The sequence below is a fragment of the Condylura cristata genome, unplaced genomic scaffold (genome assembly GCF_000260355.1).
Source record: "Condylura cristata isolate star-nosed mole 26May11 unplaced genomic scaffold, ConCri1.0 scaffold00006, whole genome shotgun sequence".
Taxonomy (NCBI): domain Eukaryota; kingdom Metazoa; phylum Chordata; class Mammalia; order Eulipotyphla; family Talpidae; genus Condylura; species Condylura cristata.
The window spans coordinates 19284156-19306597 of NW_004567107.1; the positions used below are offsets into that span (position 1 = coordinate 19284156).

General features: G+C 38.0%; 1 protein-coding gene across 1 annotated transcript in view; it reads right to left on the reverse strand.

Annotated features, from left to right (window-relative positions):
- Window positions 1-5882: 5882 nt before the first annotated feature.
- Window positions 5883-22442, reverse strand: part of RAD23B (RAD23 homolog B (S. cerevisiae)) — a 42783-nt gene continuing 26223 nt past the window's right edge. Inside the window, exons 6-10 of the mRNA XM_004677453.2 lie at window positions 18598-18725; window positions 15739-15871; window positions 14145-14272; window positions 13483-13653; window positions 5883-7675 (exon numbers count right to left, since the gene is read on the reverse strand). Coding sequence (XP_004677510.1) covers window positions 7562-7675; window positions 13483-13653; window positions 14145-14272; window positions 15739-15871; window positions 18598-18725 — 674 coding nt within the window. The 3' untranslated portion in view covers window positions 5883-7561. The remainder of the gene's footprint in view (window positions 7676-13482; window positions 13654-14144; window positions 14273-15738; window positions 15872-18597; window positions 18726-22442) is intronic.

Here is a 22442-nt window from a genome sequence, read left to right on the forward strand (position 1 = left end):
TGACAGGTGCAAGACATCGAGGCCAATAGTGGGGGGCAGGAAAATGCCTGACTTTTAACTTATTTACCCTACATTCCCTACTAAATACTAGATAACACGTCACCCACACCCTCCTCCAAGAAGAAAAAAGAAAGCATAGGTTGGCCCCCTGATAAAGTAATAAACTAAAGACATTCATTTTTGGCTTGTTTCTTCTTTTCCGTAACAAAGCTTCAAAGGTAAAGCACCAAAGAGCAGCGTTAGAGGCAGGTGGTCTGTTCAGCCCCGTCCCGTGCCTGGCTACAATAGGCGGTCAGTGAATCCTCACAGAGTTGATGAAGTAGGTTCTTGGGGACTGTCCCAAGCTGCTGTTTCACAGACCCAGAGTTCAAGTGTGAACTTCCAATGTGGCACTTACGTATCTTATAAATATGACCTTGTCCTAACAACCTACTTCCTAGGCCAGTCTACCTCCTTGTCTAAGTTGCACAACTCTCATCATTCCCAAATTTGCCTGGCCCTGGCTTTCTTTTATCTGCCTTTGGAGAAGCTGTTCCCTCAGCCTGGAATGCCTTCCCTCCCATTTCTCCCGATGAGTGCACTGGTAGCAAACCTATACAGTACAGCTCACCTAACCCTGATCTGTGAAGCCTTTTCTGCTTTCTGGTCAGTTCCCCTGTAAGCTTTACTTGTGCTGAATAAGCTCTGCTGTTGGTATCCAACATTGGTGGCGTGTTAACCTGTCACATAGCTCTTCAGGGCTGGGCCGGCGCCCTTAGCCCTCATCCTCAGCCTAGTATGCAGTGGCTCTGAGTACTCAACAAGTATTCCATAATGAATGAATCCATCAGTACTGAAATCTCCACAAACCAACCAGACCACAGGAGGTTTACCACTAGAGGAGCCGTCCCGGATAGATCTCCAGACAGCGCAGCAATAGCAGACACTGGGTAGCATGTGCCAAGCCCTAAGTCTCTAGCTGCCTCTTTGCCAGAGTCGGCACACACTTTGCCTTCTTTGAGACTGTTTCCTCACTGAGGTCCTATAGCTCAGTTCCATTCCCTCCATTCCCCAAACAGCCTGACCAATAGAGGGCCATTATGGCAGGGTTTTCCAGACTTTCTTCTTCCCTCTCCCTCCCCCCCAGCCAGACTCCCCACAGATGGCATCAGCTCTTGCAATAGTTCAGAAGATGCTGGTTGCTCACCAGCCTGGGTCTATTTCCCGCAGGAAACTGCATGGCGCTCCCAAACCACAAGGGGGCGAGTTAGGGCATGGAGAACATCTGTTCACCTTTCAAGCTTGTTCAGTCAAATCCTGGCACTTCCCCCACTATTCACCGGCTTGTCACTTTACGTTCCATCTACAATGGCAGGCCAACCTTCCTTTCACCCCAAACCTGTAGCCAGAACTTAAAACTCTAATCCCTTCCAGGTCCCTTGTTAGCCTTGTGTGCTGAGCTGTTGCTGCTGACAGACATGTTAAGTTTAACTTTAGGCTTTGACACACTGTCCATAAACCAAATATGCAAATAATTAATTATGAGCAGATATACAGTTCATGCCCTACATGTTCAGAGTGTCTAGTAAGTGAACAGTTGGTCCTCCACTCTCTCCTGGGCAGAAGAGTTTTCACAAGGCATGTAAAAGTGGGTTTTAAAGGTTGAATAGGAGTTCACATGACAAAGTACTGAGGGAGAATTTCTAGACAGACAGGGTGTCCAGCATGCATATGTGTGTGGAGGTACAGAAAAGCCAAGGCAATTGAAATCCTGCTGCAGGTGATGGAAAGGAAGTCAGAGGGAGACAGGCTGAGAATGTAAGTTGGAGCAACTGTAGAAGGGGTGTTGGAAGTAAAGCAAAGTTTACTTTGTTATCCTGATGGCAGTAGTGGAGGGAAGCATGGGAGAGGGGCATCAGTGCCCAGATGTTCGTATTCCGTCAGGAAGAGACCCCTCACCAAGCCTCCAGTGACCTTTCCAAGCAGTGTTTTCGGGATCATATAAAAAGTACTCAAGTGGGAAAATGATCACCCAACCTTCCTTGTATTAGGCCATCCTTCCCCTTTTGAAAATTAAAACATCCAAATTTTTTGTTCATGCAAGATCTGTTAACCAATATTTTACTTAATTGGAAATTAAAATTGAGATATCTTAAAAAAAATTAATCCACTTAAACCCATCACAGGGCAATTTTTTAAACATTTACCAAAAATGTTAAATTTTGTGAGTGTATATTTGATTTTTACAAATCTCCTGGTTACAGCTGGATTCCCACATCTGCTCTATCAATCTGTTGTGGTATCGCATCGTGTCATGTGTGGGCAATTCACTATACACCTACGAGAGTGTGGGAATGAAAGCAGCAAGCAGAGTTACTATGAAAATAATTCTGACCTCACAAAGGCCCGTAAAAGAGATGGTCAGACCACATTTTAAGATAGGCAGGTCTAGTGACAGCCAGGCAAATTTAGGAGCAAAAGCTGTTGACAGTGAGGGATGACACGCCACCTGAGCACACAGGCTCGGCTCAGTGCATGCGAAGAGGGAAGGCAGGAAGGCAGCCCACGGGGTGACTGAGCCAGTGGAAAAGGTCGAGTTTTCTTGAACACAGGCAGACCCACCAGCCCAGGTGTAAATGACAGGAAGGCTGTTTAAGTAAAATGCTTAGCACAGTGGGACCTGGCCTGGCAAACTTCAGCTCCCTTCTCTTGGGCAGGAATAGAGCATTAGGAAAAGAGCTAGTTTAGCAGCTACTCAAGGTACATCTGGGGAAGGTGGTAACAAGGATCAGAGGTGAGCCCCAATGTGCAGACATCTTGAAAATGCTGGTACATTAGCAGAGTTGCTTGACTCAAGGCCATGTTTGACAGGGCTGCCAAAGCAGCAAGCTCCAATTTAGGTGACTCAGAATAGGGAGGGGAAGAGACATACGTGCCTTTGATAGTTTGCAAAAGGGGGGGTGGGGGGAGGGGATGACATCTAAATGGAATTCTTCCCTTCCTGCAATTTTTCTGTAAATTTACAATTGTGTAAGTTTGAAAACATGGTATAGGAATTATCATGTACAATTAAAGATGTGAAAGTAGTTCATAACTAAAATATCAGTATAAATATTTAACTTTCCTTCAGGTAATTTCCTTAGAATATAGACAAAAAAGTCAAAACAATGTCATACAAGCAGCAGGCCTAATTGATGCTAAAATTTGAAAACAAATTTAAAGAATCCTCTAGAAATACTAAAAAGTTGCAGGAAAAAAAAATTACTCCAAGTTTGGCTTCAGAAACCTAGTGCCAAGCTGTTCCAAGGCATTGCCTCACCGTGTTCTCACTTAACTGTTAATCAAATTTGAGATGATTTATCAAGTTCTTCTAATCTGCTATTGCAGGCAAATAAAACCTAGATTGGTTTTTTATGACTTACAAACAGACACTTTTAAAAGCAATGTTGGACTTTGCTACAGAGTGGGAAGCTGCAATAACCCAATCTAGGCTCCTTACCAAAGTTCCCATGAGCCTTCTTCGGGTGGCAGTCAGTAGCCAGGCATTGCTGTGGCTGGTCACCTTAGGAAGCCCAGGAGTGACAAAGCTGCCAACATCGTCACAAAGCGAAGCATTATGGAGAAAAGACAGGGCTGCTTGTGGCCAGGGTTGAGGACAGTCCCTCTAAACATCTGTAACTCATTCTGAAACAGGTGGGAGGATGCTGACGAGAAAGGCCTAGGTCAAGAATGGAAATTAAGTCTGAGACAGGAGGCAGGAATCTGGGATGACTTTCCCAAATGTTGCTTCCGGAAGAAAGATCAGGTTGTTAAAAGGACCCACTACTACTAAAACAGTATGTCATGATTTCCAGCACACCAGAATCAATATCCCACCTCGGAACCACAGCACCACGTGCATGTAGCTCGTCACCACAGTCGTCCCTTTGGGTCTCCCATTCTGTCCAATGTGAGAAGCCTACATAAAGGACCACCTTTTACAACCATTGGTCACCACCACTGCCCCTCCAGCTTCCCAAATGCCAGTGTCCAGTTTGCTGATACTTCTTGGCTCCTTGCCTGTTACTTGTCTCTCCCTCTCACCTTCCATCCTCAAACCCACCACTGTTCTGAAAACCAGCCAGCTACCCAAACAAGTCCAACTGCTATAAAATCTTCTCTCCAGGGTCCAGCTGCTCTTTTCTTCAGTGTGGCTAAGATGCTTCCTCCAACTTCTGCAACTTTGGCCCCACGGCACAAGGATTCTCAGATGCACCCATCTTTTGTGTTCTGGTTCATTTTGATAGTCCTTAGGGCTAAATTTCATTCTTATTGTAAGACAAGAACAAGTGTAGCAGCAGCAAATAATGTCAGTGGTAGCTGATACAATGTGCATGCAGGGCTGGCACATCAGGCACACACTGCTCCTTTGACAGCAGATGTGGAGGTGACACTACACCTGTGGAAAGGGCCTGTAAAGGTCAGATGCAAAACAGACTTTAGCTAAGAGGTGAAGAAGCCAAGAATGTCAAAGACAATAAAAAAGGCTATCATTTTACACAGTGTGCCAGTTCATTTATAACAGGCAAATCTTTTCTGTCAAGAGCCCAGTAACAATTGTTTGGCTTCGTAAGGTACCTTCTCTGCTGGAACTACTCAATACTAAATTGCTGTAGCACCACAGTGGCTATGCCCAACATGTTGGCAAATGAGAACAGTTGTGTTTCAACAGTTACGGACACTGAAATAGGGGTCATAATTTTCACATCATAAAACAAGTATTTTTCTAACCACTTAAAACGTTAAGCCCATTCTCAGCTCACGTGCCACACAAGAGGCGGTGAGCCCAATCTGGTACATGGCTGGTTTAACAGTTCCTGAGAACAAAATGGACATGGGAGAACATGAAAGGACTTGCTGTATCCAAGATTCACGGCTCGCCAAACAGGGTGGTCAGGAGGCATCCACTTTCTAGTTATTTTAGCCGAATATTTGTAGCAGCCTGAAGCTTCTTGCTGCTCTAAGAAGCATGATACCCAACCAAAATCTCATGCCTCATGAACCTTGACTTGTATTCCATCAAGTATCCCATCTCTGTGGTAATTGTGTTGAGAAAAACAGGAGACCCAATAAAACCAATTTAGAGTCTTGTCTTCTATATGCTACAATCACCTATTACTTAATGAAAAAGAACAGTGATAAGGGTACTGTCAACTTTTAATCTAATATTCTATGTGGTAAATCATTTTTAAAAAATGAGAAATGCAATGCTGATATATTGAAAATATTTTATAATCAATTCTCTAAAATCCTAGCCATCTAGTACAGAAAAAAAATGTATATGATGGAACACTTAAGTATTTTTAAACAATGTAAAGACATTTGGCTAGAAGATGGCAGTAGGAATTTAACAAATATAAACTTAAGCTTCCTCACATTTTCCATAGATCAACTAAACAATAAAAATATTCCAAGGAGTAGATGACAGAATATCTCAGATGCAAAATCCCAAAGTCAAACAGCCACTGTATTACATCAAGAGATTTACCAAAACTGTTTTCGTAAATTAAAACAGCAAAAGGTCAAAAAAGCCTATTTTTTTTTTCATAGTGTCTTGGCTGATTCTTTAAGTAAATAATCAAGGTACTATAAATAATGGTCAAAACTTGGCCTGAACTGTCTTCTGGTAATTATTAATCCCACTATTTGCAGTTTTGTTGTCCAAGGACAAAGCTCCACGTCACAAACTTCTGCTGTCACTTTCCAGAGAAAAAGCTGCTGCTGGTTTGGGCTTTTCCTTCTTTTTCCAGTTTTCGCTATGCTCTTAACAATTAGGTAGCAGATAGACTGTCAGAAAATAATAGTGTTCCATTATCCCACCAAAAATGCCACCCTCTTCCCAACTCTGCCTTGAAAGATGAACATATTTATGAATCCTTATTTTATTCTCCTGAGACATTTTGCATATCCATTATAAAGCATACAGGTAATACAAAGTCCAAAGGCCTGACATGTTTATGGAATAAATACATGAAGATTAAAACTATGTAACAGTAAAGAGAAGCCATGGTTTCATTTATTTTCATAGGAGACAGGTCATGAATGCAAGACGTAAAAACATAAGAGTTGTCATCTGCTAAGGATTACTGCAAGAGATGTGCAGCGAGAAATCTGTGCAAATTCATCTTCTTAGTATCAGATGGTAGGAAAAAAAGCCAATAGTATTTTCTTTAAAGAGTCTTTGCTTATATTCAGGGGAAAAATGATTTGAAAACTGAACAAATATACATCTGCCCCATTTATGATTAAGTAACAAATGCCAATGAAGGAGATTAAAAAAAAACTGATTAAAAAAACCCAAATAAAAGCCAACACTGCTATTAAGATTTCTTTTTAATATGCCATGAGATATCTTGATTGTATATTTTCCAAAGTACTTTTCCAGCTCCAACCCTTCCAAAAGATTTCACCAGTCTTCCTGACACAATAAAAGATTCTGGATTATAGTTCTGTCCACCATCTTTTTGAAAATCTTATATCCTGACGACTTTAATGGTCATACATTCGTATAAGGAAAAACATTTACAAATATCAGAAACCCAGTTTGAAACATTTGCATTATTTTTAAACTGAATCAGCATTTTGTGGGTTTTTAAAAAAGGCAGCAGTTTGAACTCACGACTTGCTGACAAACACATGTCTGCTGAGGGAAGGGGAAGAGAGTGAATGATGCAATTCTCCATTGGCCCCAAAGTGCTAATTTCACAAAGGGATACATCAAAAGCAACATGCAATGGTGGTTTTAAAACTTTTACTGCAATATAACAATGAAGTAAACAGTAATTAGACACCTATCAATTTTCTCCCAAAACAACCCTACCCCCCCAAAAAAAAATGTAAACAGGAAAATAACTCTGCCTATTGCTTGTACAGCTTTTCAAATCAAGTTAGAAAGGTATCACATTCAATGACCAGGAAATTTTAAAATAGCAGTAATTATTTTCATTTTAAGTAAAGGTTCCCCTTCTCCCTCCCCCACCCCAGTATTTAACATGAAAGAATGGGCTTTCTTACATATTAGATTTATACTTATTTGAAGCAGTAACAAAAACCATCAATAATTTGGTATTTCTGTATATACTTGCTTCAATTTTTCCCCCCAATTTCACAAACCATTATCCAGTGTTGCCACGAAATAGAGACTGTAGAATCCTAGGTAGCAAAGATCCTTTCTGAAACCAATGTTAAGTCAAAGAAATATAAAGCAGGGCATTACACTAAATTTCTGGATCTAGTACACTAAAGAGTGAAACCTAGGAAAAGTTACCTACTGTTTTAGAGAAGAAATAAAGACCTGCAAAAGCTGATTTTTGGTTGTATATTATTTTACACACTGTGTGGATTTGCGTCATCTGCTAATTGAAGCAGACATGCACTGCTTTTATCCCTGCCCTATATCCTAGTTCCCTCCCTCCCCACCCCCAACAATCTACTACCTTATACCAAGTATTGTGGATATGAACCCAAGTCATCCCAGACAATCCAGTGAACAAAGTTAGTGTAATGCACTGGTGTGAAGTGTGAGATTTAAAAAAAGTTCCTTTCAATCTTCATCAAAATTTTGCTGTAGAAGAAAATTGGCAGCCAAGTTCTCATTCTTCTCACAAGCAAAATATGCTTGTATCACAAGTCCTTCAGGAAATCCTAATGCCTTTAACTGGAAAAGAAAAGAAAATGTATTATGGATTCTAGCACAGCACTGATGAGAGATCATTATTTGAAAATACATTTGTACACAAGACAGGAAAAAGCTAAACCTGTGGATCAAGGAAAAAATTACTGTTCAATCCAAGAAGCCAGAGGGATGTGGGCTAGTTTCCTTTACAACTACCTACAAAAATCTTTGTTCCAGATAAAGCTAGTAGCTAACAAATACTGTGCTAACACTCTCTGGCATCAACACTAAAAACTGGCTCCTTACTTGGTTTAAAAATAGAAATTTGTATATCAAATGGCAGTATGTGAGGGATAAAGATCTGGATGAGAACAACTGGAAAAGAGTTTAACCACCTAATCTAAGTCACCACCTTTCCCTAGTCAAATATCACTCTTCATGTTCACAACAGAAAAAGTTAGATTATTATTGTATGTTTTGAGTTTAAGATATATGGTACCCCATTTTTACCTGCTTAATTTTTTACATTTTAAATGGTGATACTAGTCACATAATTTTGTTTGCTTAGTATATTAAAAAATCTCCTGTCACTCAATAAAAGCTGCTTTTATACTCAGTCAATTATCTAATTCATGTTTACCAACCTAAGTTACTTATGAACCCCTATTCAGTTGCTTCAGTTACATGAATTAGACTGTATCAAGAATAACCTTTAAAAATTGGGCAATGCCCCAATTCAGTTACCAGAGAAATAACTCAAAAATTATTACCTAGGTCTTGTCCAGATTAAAGTTGAAGTAAAAGAAACAGCCCAACTATATGCTTCTATAATACATATACTTTATATTCAAAGACAAATATGCTGAAGGTAAAAGGAAAAGATTCATGGATTCATGGCATGCAACAGTCACAAAAAGAGCTGGAGTGACTGCATAAAATTTCAGACAAAATAGATTTTAAGAGAAAATTTGTTACTGAAAACATTTAATGATAAAACATCAGTAAGACTTTACTATAAACATATATAACAACAGAGTTCCAAAATACACAAGGGAAAAAATGTGACAGAATTGAAGGGAGAAAGAGATTAAGTCAACAATAGAAGTTTGAGATGTTGATATTTATTTTTTGTAATTTTTAATAATGGATACAACTAAACAAAGATCAATGAAGAGGTAAAAGTGTTGAACTGTAAATGAACTAGTACTGACAGATATTTATAGGACAGTTAACAGAAGTAGATTACAGATCCTTCTCAATTACACATGGAATATTCTCCAGAGAGAATGTGTTAGGTTATAAAACAAAGTTCAATGCATTGTAAAGAATTAAAATCAAAAAAAATATTTTCTCGACCCCAATGGAATGAACTTAGAAATCAGCAACAGAGGGAAGCTTGAGAGATTCACAAAAATGTCTAGATAACCCAATACTTAAATAACAATTGGGTCAAAGAAATCACAAAAAAAACAAAAATACCGGAAGATGAAAAAAAACCCACAAAACTTATGAGGTACTGCGTACAGCAGTGCAGAGAAGCACTGCAGGGGACAGGGATTCGCTTGTCTTTTACTGCCACATGACTAGAAAGCTAGTTTGGAGTCACAGGAATTAGACTTTTGGTTTTGGTGCTTTCTGGATTTCAGACTTGAAAATAAAGGACTGTAAACTTAAAAAAAAAAAAAGGCAATTTTGTAGTCATAAATGTCTACAAACCACTAATCTTTAAAATCAATAATCTAAGCTTAGACCTTAAGAAGCTAGAAATAATGAAGCAGAAACTAAATACAAATCAAGAAGAAAGAAAACAAGAAAGGTAAGAGAAAAAAAAATAAAACTAGAAAACAAATAGAGATTTGATAAAATCAAATGTTTCTTCTGCACATCAACAATACTTATAAGCTAAATTGGAAGGGAACTAAAGAAACTGAGAATTTAAGTGTGGTAACATTTAATACTCACTATAGAGAGCGAAGATGAAATGAACAAATTTGGGAAGATGAAATGAACAAATTTTTAGAAAAACAAAACCACTGCAAATGATTCAAGGAGAAACAGAAAATCTGAATAATCCTAAACAAGTAGAGGTTGGATTGGCAGTCACAAAACTAGTCCCAGAAATAGCTGGTAAATTTTGCCAACCATTAGTAAATATTGTAAATTCTTCCAAATTGTAGAAAAGAGAATACTCCCCTTACCCCAGATTTTATTTATTTATGTATACAAGAACTGGAATGTAGGTCAGAGATGTGGGGGGGGAGTAAGTATTCATCAGTGACAGAGTGGGAAACAGAACAGACAGATCTACTGAAATACACTGCTGAGGGGAGCAATGGGTGAGACAGGATAGTTCTGTTGTACCATGTGGGTCAGCTCCTTGGCTGGAGATCAAAGTGGATGGCAACAGTTTGGTTTGTGTCTCCAACCCCTGCACCACCAGGAAGGCCACAAGGGAATACTTAATTCATCTATAAGGCTATTCTATTCTGTATTACTCTGATACTGAAGGCAAAGACATCACAAAAAAACTAAAGACTGGCCCTCCCTGGTGGCACAGCAGGTTAAAGCACTGCACTAAGAGGCTTAAGCCACTTCCGCATGAGTTCGATCCCTGCCTGCCCTGGAGGAGATCCACATGGCGCGGCAGACCTGTCCTGACCCGCCCGCTACTCCCCTCAGCAGTGTACTTGTCGATCTGCCTGTTCTGCTCCCCACTCTGTCCCTGGTGAATCCTCTCACCCTCCTGTACCCCAGCTCTGCATAAATAAATAAATAAATAAATAGATAGATAAATAAATAAATAAATAAATAAATCTTTAAAACAAAACAAAACAAACCTAAAGGCCAATATTCCTTATGATTTCTTATACAGAAATCTTCAGCAAAATAATCTTTAACGAAATCCATTAACATATGAAAAGGATTAATATGCTATGACTGAGTGTATTTATTTTAGATATTCAAAGTTGATCCAAATGTAGAAATTAATCCCATAAAGCTTATTAACAGAAAATCAGACAAAATTATGTGGTAATCTCCATAAACACACATAAAAGCATTTGACACAATTCAACCCCCCTTTGTGATAAAAGCACTTAATGAACTTGGACTAGAAGAGACACGTCTAGTTCTTCCTTACCCCACAAAAGGAAACCTAAGACAATCCACAGCTAACACTACACTTCAGTGAAAGATTTGCTTTCCGTTGAGATCAGGAACATGGCAGATGTTGGCTCCTTTCACTTCTATTAAAATACAGGAGGCTAGGGCCCTGGCCCTCCCTGGTGGCATAGTGTGTTAAAGTACGGCACTAAGAAGCTAAAGCCACTTTAGCAGGAGTTCGATTTCCTCCCTGGAGGTGGTCCACATGGCGCAGCAGACCTCTCCTAATCTGCCCGCTGTTCCCCTCAGCAGTGTACTTCATCAGTCGACCTGTTCTGCTCCCCAGTCTCTGGTGAATCCTCTCACTGCCCCTGCATCTCTGTCCTGTACCCCAAAATTCTGTATGCATTAATAAAACTTAAAAAATACAGGAGGTTGTAGATGGGTCAATTAAGCAAGAATAAAAAATACAGGACATCAGTATTGGAAAAGAAGTAAATCTACGTCTATACTTGCAAATGATACCCTGCATATAGAAAATCTAAAGAAAACCGACACATACATTATTAGAACTGAGTTTAGGAAGACTGTAAGGTATTAAGATCAATTCATATGCTTAAGACGTTTTTCTATGTATTAATAATCCAAAAATAAAATTAAGGAAACAATTCTATTTATAATAGCATCAAAATTAATAGATACTTGGGAATAAAGTTAACAAACAGAAACTTTCAGCGCATTTCTGAAAGAATTCACAAATAATCTAATACATGAAAAGATATCCATATCCCATGTTTATGACTTGGTAAGACAATACTGTTAATACAAAATAGTCTCCACATTAATCTATAGAAAAAAGCCAATATATATCAAAATCCCAGGTCAGTGTTCTTAAAGAAATCAGACAGGTTAACACTCAAATTGATATGATACACAAGGGAAGCAGAGAGCCAAAGTAATCTTTAGAAAAAATAAAAATGGAGCACTCATTCTCCAATTTCAAAATTTACTATGAAGTCACAGTGATCAAGATAATGAGGTATTAGCATAAAGATAAACATAGAGCAATGGAACAGAAATGGAAGTCCCTCACATTTATGGTCAAATGATTTTCAACCAAATGCCAAGGCAATGGATTAAAGTGCAGCACTATATACTGATCCGCATCTACTGCAGCAGAAGTTCCATCCCTAGACAGGGAGGTGATCCACATAGGACAGCAGATCTCTCCTGACCTGCCCACTGCTCCCCTCAGCAATGTATTTCAGTCAATTTGCCTCTTCTACTCCACACTCTGTCTCTGGTGAATCCTCTCACTCCCTACATCTCTGGCCTGTACCCGAGTTCTTGTATGCATAAATAAATAAATCCTTTAAAAAAAAAAAAAAAAGCCAAGGCAATTTAATGAGGAATTCTTTTCAATAAATGATGTTAAGGCAACAGTTATCTTCAAAAGAAGATGGGACTTCAAATGACTTACACCATAAATAAAATGTAACTAAAATAGATCACGAGCCTAAATATACAAGTTATAAGTTATTAGGAGAAAAAACAGGCATTAACCTTTTAAACCTGATTTAGATATTGTTTCTATTATGACACCAACAGGAAAAATTTTTCTAAGTCAAAAATCAAAAGTTGATAGCTAGACCCTAAAAGAAAAATAGCTATTATAGAATAACTGTGGTATCATTTATTTCCTTTATAAATGGGGGCGGGAAGGAGATATGAGCATGATATATAAAATCTTTTAGAAATACAAAATTAAAAACCTTAAACACTTAATATGTGTATGTCATAAATAAGGCCAAATTATGATACCAATGACAGTTTCTAAGTATGTTAAAATTCATTTTTTATCTGATTTCCATTGCAAAACATTTTGTAATGCAGGGCAAATACTATGATTCCCCGTTTTAGCAATAGGGCCAGAGAAAACAAGTTAGTCATAGTGTCATAAAAATTAGGTTACTGCAGTGCAGTACTCTACAGTGATACACCTATAAGGACAGAAAGCGGTCAGGATCCCAGGTTCTGATGTTTGCTGTACGTGTTTTTATATAATTCATATACATAGCTATTTTACATTTTACTGACAGCAGTTAAGTCAAATTTGAAATATAAATTAATAAAACTGATAATCCTGATTTGGGCATGTAGTTTAAAACCACTTTTCTTCTTGAATTTTTTTTTAAAAAAGATTTATTTATTTATGCATACAGAACTGGGGTACAGGCCACAGGGGCAGGGGCAGTCAGAAGATTCACCAGAGACAGAGTGGGGAGCAGGCAGAACAGGCCAATTGACGAAGTACACTGTTGAGGAGAGCAGTGGGCGGGTCAGGAGAGGTCTGCCACGCCATGTAGTCACCTCCGGGGCAGGTGGGGATTGAACTCATGCGGAAGTGGCTTTAACTTCTTAGTGCTGTGCTTTAACCCGCTGGGCCACCAGGGAGGGCCCTCTTCTTGAATTTTAAAACATGAAATTTTTAGTTTCTTAATTTATATCTATTTCATACTAGACTAGTATTATTTACTGCTAGTTCCTTGGATTCACAAAAGATGAAATGGGAGAGTAGAACTGAGAGGAGACTGTCTTTAATGCAATCCCTATAGCAATGTTCTGCTTGGCTATCTCCATGACAGAAATGCTATATCTTTAAAATCTAATCAACATCACTAGTCACATATACTTTTGAACATTTGCAATCTGGCTGGTGACTAAAGAAATAAACTTTTTAAACTTACCCTTTCTATAGCTTCTTTTTCCTGAGGTGTTACTTGAATGTAGTTCATAGGACCACTTCCAGCTTCTGCAATTCCCCCACTGCTACCTCCACCGCCTCCTCCTTGGCTACCAGCTTCTTGAACTGGTTCATTTAACATCTGAATAAAATGCTCCTGGTGTTGGCTAATTTGCTGTGGTGATTTGAAAAACAGAGCAAAATAATACATTGGTATAAAGAAACTTCAGGAAAATAAAGCTTCTAAATACAAGTAGGAGGAAATCTTCATTTTCAAACTGCAACACGTTAGAATAATTCTGGATTATTTAGATTTTTTTTAAGGATGTGACTTCTTGTACAGTTAAAAAAACTAAATAAACCCATAGCTATGCTTTTTCATGGCAGTGCTCCATAAGTAGTAAACTTGGTGAAAAGATTTTTTAAAATGCTAAGCTGTTTCTTTGCTGAAGAATGTTTTTTCTTCAATAAAGTGATTCCTAAATTTATTATATGAGCAACTCCAGCCCCAGCTCATTTTTTAGCACATCTGTCTCCAGCACAGTCTACTGAGTGAAGCTCAGGAGAATGGTTTATAAATTTAGTGGAGAGAAGAGGGTGCTAATGGACCTTTCCAAAACATGATATACTGTAAGTCCATTTCTGAAATTAACACTGGTTAGTCACCTGCAACAACTGAGGATTTTCTCGACCTATCTGTTGTAATAATGCTGGAAGCAGGGAAGGATTTTGTTGAATAATTTGTCTCATCTGTTGAAACTGAGGCTGGTTCCGTAAAAATTCAAGGGGGTGTCCTGAAACAAAGATAAATATTTTAGGCACAAGCAGCAATTACATATACAAAAAACTGGTTTAATCACAATTTAGACAGTATACATTTGCAAGAAAATCAAATTATGATTTCAGTTCTCAGATTATATGTAACAGTGACAGTATCTCTAAAATGTGCCAACTTGTAAGTCTTACACTGCAGAAGTTATTCCTATAAAGCAAAGGTGAAGTGTGTGGAGCACTAAAAGAAACTTTTCTTACTATTACCCTGGGCACTCAACATTATCAAATAATTCTGAAACTAGTATCTTGTGTGCATGCTATCAAAAATAACTAAAATTTGTTCTTGTTGCTCATATTTTTTAAGTGAAATATACTAAGATTAACAACAAAAACCTTATAACACAGCCAAAACCCTCAAAGCGAACAATGAGCTTAAATTCTTAGGAAATTCTAAACCAAAAAAGTGAAAGATACTTAATACTAAAGAGTTCATGTTTACAAATTATAACTTTATTAATACATGAATTGTTATAGTTGTAAATTTATAGATCACCATAAATTGTGATCTATAAAAATGAGATATATGAGCAGCAAGACAATCTAGTATCAGCATATTTGACTTCAGTTCAAGATAACTTCATATTTGTAATGCCAAGTAAGATATAAAGGAAAAAATTGTTTACGAAAGAATTATGTTTTTGAGATTACTATTACGTAATGAGAATATTTTTCAGGTATTATTTCCTAAATTACACAAACATGTCATTAAAATGAGTCTTTTTATGTAACACTAGCTTTAAACATGAAGCGCATGAGATTCAGTTATCCAAAAAATGCCGCTGTATGAGACAGCACCCAAAGTTCAAACAAAAACTATGTCTCCTGTTTCGATTTCTATGCTGAATCTCCAGAAATGAAAAGTCTATCCTCTGGGAGTGTACACACAAAACGCTTAGGGGTTTTTGTAAGCAGAGTTGACTACCATAATGAGAGTTAGGAAACATGGCTCCTTCAAAGTCAACAGTTTAAATGACTTTATCAAAATACAGAAGAACGAAGGCAAACACTATGTAAATCCTGCACCTACTCTGGGTGCTAGGCTTTGCTTTGTAAACAAATCCTTGACAATGGAATTGAGTGCTAGCCAGTAAAAAGACCTCAAACTTTGCTTTCACCTCTACATGCAAGATTTAAAAATCTTTCACATTTTATAATCTTAATTGTTTAGTAACCAGTGAGATCCTACTGGTTTTGAAATTATACATGCACCCATGATTTTTATAGGAAGAAAAAGAAATGAGTTAAGCAATACATTCTAAACATTTAAGCACATTAACACTAAACACAAACTGGGAAGCCCTTTCTATGAACAGAGAACTTTTTATCCAAATGTGCTGGGAGTGACTGTCCCCTCAAAAATATATTGGATTATTTTACACTAAAAATTCAGGATCATTTCCTCCCCATTCAAAAAATTCTACTTTACCTCCAGAACTTGTTGTTGTAGTCGTTGCTGTTGTAGTTGCTGCAGCTGCAGCCACTGAAGACTGAGGAGCCACAGTACTAGCAGCTGGAGGGGGGTCAACCACAGCCTGACTTTCTCTATCTCGAGGGATTCCCTATAACACAATTTCCCATCATTTAAAGTCAAATATTATACAAAGTAAAAGACTTATTAACCTAGCAGCACTGTCCAATAGAACTTCTCATAATGGAAAGCTCTGCATCTCTGCCTTCCAATATAATACCCACTAGTTGCATGTAGATACGGAGAGAATTTAAAATGTGGCTGTTTCCAATGATTCAAAATTTTAAATTACTAGAATTATTAAATGTAAACTGCTATTTGTCTATATTCTAATTTTTGAACTTCCAAGAAACGTCCACTGTATACTGTTTAACATTAGAAAGACTGTTTAACATTAGAAAGGTCACACTGACCCGATTCTTAAGATCATTCACAAGAAAAAGATTTTGATACATTCAACCTGTTGATAACTGTTAGGGGAAAGGTCTAATGGATTCAGAACAAGTGAAAACAAAGGTCAAGGAGGATCCTTTTCTATAAGACCCATGGTTCTGAGAGAGCATAACATACAAAAAAATTAAAACCGTTTAGATTGGCCCTCCCTGGTGGTGCAAGGGCTTAAAGGGAACACTATGAAGCTATCATGGCCACTGCAGCACGAGTTCGATCCCCAGCCAGGAAGGTGGCCCACATGGCACAGCAGACCTCTGCTGTCTCAACTGCTGCTCCCCTCAGCAGAGTATTTCAGTCATTCAGCCTATTCTGCTCTCCCTGTCTCTGGTGTATCCTTTCAACCCCCTCACCTCTGGCCGGTACCCAAGTCCGTATACACATAAATAAATAAATCTTTTTTTAAAAATACATGTTTAGGTGTAAGTATTAAGTTTAACAAAATGGCACTACAACCTGAGAATACTTTTTTCATACAAATTATTTTTTACAAGATGTATTTTAAAATGAATTCTTTAGTTAAAAGATTATTATTTAAAAAGAATGGGGAGCAGAACAGGTGGATCTACTAAAATACACTGCAGAGAGGAGCGGGTGGGACAGGAGAAGTCTGCTTCGCCATGTGGGTCACCTCACTGGCTGGGGATAGAACTCTTAACACAATGGCTGTCAAAGCTCCGTAGTGCTGAGACTTAACCCCTTATACCACCAGGAAGGCCCTATTTTGACATAAATTACCTCACAAGACTTCTCATATACCACTTACTGAAAGTCTTTTTAAAATCCTTACACATTTTACAAGCAGGAGAATGAAAAAGGAAATACTGCATTTGAATAAGAGATAGTAAATGTTTCCATCTCCCAATAAGCCAAGAGATAAAAATCATTAACACACAAAGATCAAAGGTAACGGATGGGTGCCTGCATTAGATGTCATTCCATCTTTTCTGTCTATGACACATAGTAAATAAAAATGCTTGTTCATGAAATTATTTCTCAACTATTCATTTGCATGTGATGCTAAATTGCGATAGTAACTTTGAAAAAAGGTATTCATTCTTTTATACCTCAAAGCTCCAAATCCATTAGCTCAAAGTAGTTGATGCTATTAAACTTATACATAATTCGAAGTCAGGTATAAATACTACCCACACTATTGATTCAATATGAGTCCTCAATTCAAACAAACTGATAAATAAACGAACTGCCAATATTTAAAGATCCCCTAAAAGAGGACAACAGAAAAGAAAATTCAAAAGCTGAAATGATATGTTAATGAAAAGATTCTGCAAATTTCACAAGCAAATAAACAATGGAGACAGTATTTATTCACTCATGACTATTACTCTTCTGTAACTACTATCTAAAAAGAAATTTCTAAGAGAAATGCAACCTGGAAACAGAGGAACAGGCTCAATTGTAGAATGTATTGCTCCTAAAAGTTAGGATTCTGGATTTTGGGGAAGCCATTTAGAGTCATGCAGACTTTAGAAAAACTCCAAAACACCAAAGATAATTATAGAAACATTGTTAAGATTAAAAAAAAACTTCTATGCTATTAGTTTGGCCCATGCCAAGGCTTTCCAACCTATAAATTAACAGACATTCACTGTCATAAAATAACACGGTATTAGCCCATATCCTTAACAACCTACTTCTCAAAAACCTTTATACTACTAAAAACCACCTTATTCAAAATAAAATAGGACTTCTACTGACTATAAACAAACTAACAATTTAAATGCCAGTGTATACAAACAAGTAACATCATACATTAAATTAAATGCATAGTGGAAAGTCAGCTTTAACAGTGAGTTAAAGCTCTAGGTTTTAAAACTTTCATGTGAAGAAGTGAAATGAGTTGTCTGGATAAATCAGATACCTCAATTTTTAAGTGAAATCTTCTAATTTTAAAGAGCAAGCAAAAATTCACAAAATCACATAAATATAATTTGACTTTCTAACCTTAAACTTTTACTCCAAGACAGTATATCCAGGATTATTCTGAGGGTCAAAAATAGCTACATAAATGTTGGATTAGAATAGGCGAAAAAAATCTGCCCTCTTTGGCCCCCTAAATACAGCTGTCATCAGCGAGGATCACAAAACTAGGCTAAAGGCACTATTCTAAGTAGACAGCAAATCTTATAATTCATCTAGTCATGTTGTTTTTTGGAAAGTAGTCATCAAAATCCTTCAGAAGATTCTCATTTTATCAACACAAAATGTTAACATAGTAAAAAAAAGCATTGTGAAAATTACTCTACCATGTATCATTCTCCTGTGAACTGTTAACTACTCCTTTAAAACTTTTCAGATTTGGTTTTAAACAACTTGAATAAATAAAGTAAAATATATACTTCTCACCATTAAAAGATACTCCACTGCTCTGTCAGGGTTGTTGTAACTGGCTCTCAGGGCTGCAATTACTTGCTCTCGTTCATAACCCATTGACATGATCTCAGTTACCATATTTTCATAAGACTGACCCGTCACTGAAAAGAGGTGTGTGAGGGTGGAAGGAGGGGAAAGAAAGACAACATTAATCAGTAAACATTCACCACATATTTCATAAATTTGTATGTGTGTATATATGTAAACAGTGTCTTACTGCTATGAATACAAAGATGATCTACAATATAAACTACAAATAATGTGGCTGGTAGAACAATCCCACCCTCTAAAATCCTTGGAATCTATGAATAAGGTTGGTGTACAAAGTGAAAAAATAATTAGAAGTTGCTAATCACCTGACTTTAAAATAGGGAAGTTAAATGGATAATCTGGGTGTACTCAATAACAAAAGGTCCTCAGGAGTAGGAGGGAAGCAGATGAGTCAGAGAAACAGATTTAAGAAGACAAGACAAAGGCAGGGTCAGAAATGCTATCCTGCTACCTCTGATGTTAAATCTAAGGAATACGGGCAGACTCTAGAAGTTGGGAAGGACAAGGAAATACTTTCTCCTAGAATTATCAGTCCTAACTTTTGCCGGGTAAGCGAGGCTGTCAGCCTTCTAAGCGTCACGATGATTAAAGTAATAAATTGGTGTTTTATACTGCTAAGTTTGTAGCAACTATTATAGCACCAACAGAAAACTAGTATGCTTAGTAAGCACAACAGAAATATCAGGTCCAAATACAGCACTGATATGGAACAGTATTAGCACATATAGAAGAAGAGATAGATGAACTATCTTTGAAAACACGTGAGGGACATTTCAAGCAGTCCACTCTACCGTAAGTTCAGTTTTCCTTTGATACCTTTTATTATCAAAGCAGTTGGGGGGAAGGTTAGCAGCTGGAAAACTGGAACCTCACACTCCAAACCAAGCAGTGTATAACAGCCTAAGCGCTATTATATAAGTGAGCCACCTCTATGCTCATTTCCCAGTTTCTCTCCAACCCTCTTGCAACCTGCTTTTCATAAGAATGTTAAATAACATGTACTACTCTGATGAAAAGAAAACAGCATTCTTCCCTCCCACTGGGCCCCTCACCTCACTCATGCCATCTTTTTTTCCATTCAGGGTATCATTCCTTTCTTACATCCTCAAAGAATTGGACCTCCAACCTTACTTAATGATTCTGATCATGTTATATCCTATCAATGCCAGACATAAACACACACCTCCCTTAGCCCACCCCAATTCCTCTCTCAGGAACTGGTTCATTTGACTGCCCTCTTCTTTTCACAAATACAGCTGCTTGCACGTGCTCTTGTCCACCAAATATTCTTATACCAATTATTAGTGGCAATGGAGCTCCAAAAAATTCCTCAGATGTATTCCACCATAATCTGCCTTCTCTATTTCAAAAAACAACATGTCTATCCATCCAATTGACTGAACTTGAAGGCTCAGTGATTTCCACTGCCTTTCCTCTCCTTCCACTGCCACATCTGTTAGGATCTGTCTTAATTATATCTATAACCTATCTGGTTCCCTTTTTCTCCACTACCTTCTCTAGAGACCACTCTACAACCACCTCTGGTCTAGATAATGCTTTGCTTCCTCTCTTGTCTCCAAGTCTATAATCTAGTCTTCAGTCCGCCACAAGGTTTTTCGAAAAGGAAACCTTGTTCAATTTTAAGTTTCCAGCCCAATAACACCCACCCCACACCACACTTAGACCGCCCTATTCTCTAGTTCTCCCCAGAACTTTTATACACAGCCTAATCATTATGCTGTCTCTCCTAAAATCATGCTATTTAAGTTATAAAAAAAAAAAACCTCAAAATGAAATGCCCATACATAGTTTGACATTGTTTTAATAATCAAAGTACAAGGACAAATGACTCAGAAAGAAATATTGTGACTAGGGGGACAAATGAAGTAGTTAATGAGTGCAACCTTACATGTTGTTAAGAATGAGTTTTGGAATTATTATGTAGGTCACAAGAACTTATGATGGAAACTAGCAAGGATCTCATTACATGTGATTTTTTTCAAAGCCCACTAGGGCAATAAAAAGAAGGGGACAGTGCAAGATTATCAGTGAGGTAAAGACATGAAATAAGTCAACTAAGAGCCACTGAAACAATATTCCAGAAACACTAGAAAGAAGGATCAAGAGGATTCATGGCTTCCTTCAGTGGGCCAAGAGAAGTAGAGGGTCAAGATGATACCAACGTTTTAGAAGAGGATAAGTGGTGATGCAAAGGAGGGAGGGGACAAATGAGAAGGATCAAATGGGGAAATAAAAGACAAGTCAAAAAGAGCTCTAAGGAGTTTGTGGAAGTTGCAGGTTTTCCAGATTACAGCTGAAAAAACAAGTGTGGAACTCACAAGGGAGAGGTATAGCGGCGTTATTTTGGGAATTCTTGCCTGAAAGTCCCTGAAATTTGAACTGAAATTTGAGTTATGGCCTAGACTAGAACCAGAAACCTTCCCCACCCTCCTGCCGCCACATTTCTAGGTAAAAATAAAAAGAAACACTAAAAAGCCAGAAAAGGAAGTCAAAAGTATAGCTCAAAAAAAGTTGTATCAAAGAAGTAAAGTTTCAAGTAGACAATTAACAAAAAGACTGGGTAAATTACGGACTGACGAGCCAAGGAATTCTGAGGCCACAAAGTTTCATATCACTGCTCCAGGAGTGGGGAGGCATCACCACCAGAGATGCAGGTGTAGCAGCAGCTGGCAGGGCTCTAGGCTCCTGTTTCACAGTGTCATGCAAACCAGTGAAGCAAGTCCTGATAGCCAGAGGCTTCAATAGCCTCAGGGGCAAGTACAGCCAGATCCAGCTCTAAGCCTCACTGGTCTTAAAGTAATCCTCAAGCCCTTCCTAAGTAAGCCTTTCCCTTTTGGAAACAGAGCAATGTTTTCCTGACAGGTCCCTCACTCATACTCATTTGGTAGCAAAGCAGTCCCAGAAAATGTAGTTGATTATTCAACACTATTTTGCCACTGGATGTCACAGACATCCAGTAACCATTTTCCATGGCAATGAGGATCTCACGTTCTGTTAGGTAAGAGGACTAACCTCAGAACTTACAAAGTACTGCTGGAACGTACCTGCTACAGCAGCTAAAGAGAAACCCAGACCTGGCATTCCACTGAACCTGCTATTATCCTAGTCTCCTTTCATTTCAGGAACTGAAATGCCCATTCCTCCCAAGGGCAGGAATAGAGCTGCCAGTCAACAGGTAATAGTTAAAAGGCACAGCAGGAATAGTACCAGATGTTGCAATGGGAAAATGGGAGGGAAAAACAGCAAAACATTTCAACAGATTAGATGTGATGGGGTGAGGGTGCCTAGGGGTGGGAGGAAGGCTTTACTCAACAGGAAAAACTAAAGGCTGGGATCAAAAAAGCATTTTTTTGCTCAAGTACAATACAAGCACACTGAAGATGGGACCTATAGGTCTACAAGTTGGAATGACGGCTAAATGTAAAGAAAAGATGAAATATGAGGTAGATTCAGTGACATTTTATACCTAGTTCTGTGGCCCTCCCTGGTGACACAACGGGTCAGAACGCAGCACTGTAATCACATTTTATACCTAGTTCAAACATACTTTGCAATAAACTTGTACAGAGATTAAACTTCGTTAAGACTTCATTTAAAATTCATATTTAGAAAATGAAAAACTGTTTGCTTTAAGGAAAGGTGAAGCTTAACTCTGTAGAGTTTAAAAGAACGTGTCAAATGCAAATTTACAAGGCATTTAATAACACTAATTGAATAATCACCTAAATCAATTATTTAGCAGCTGA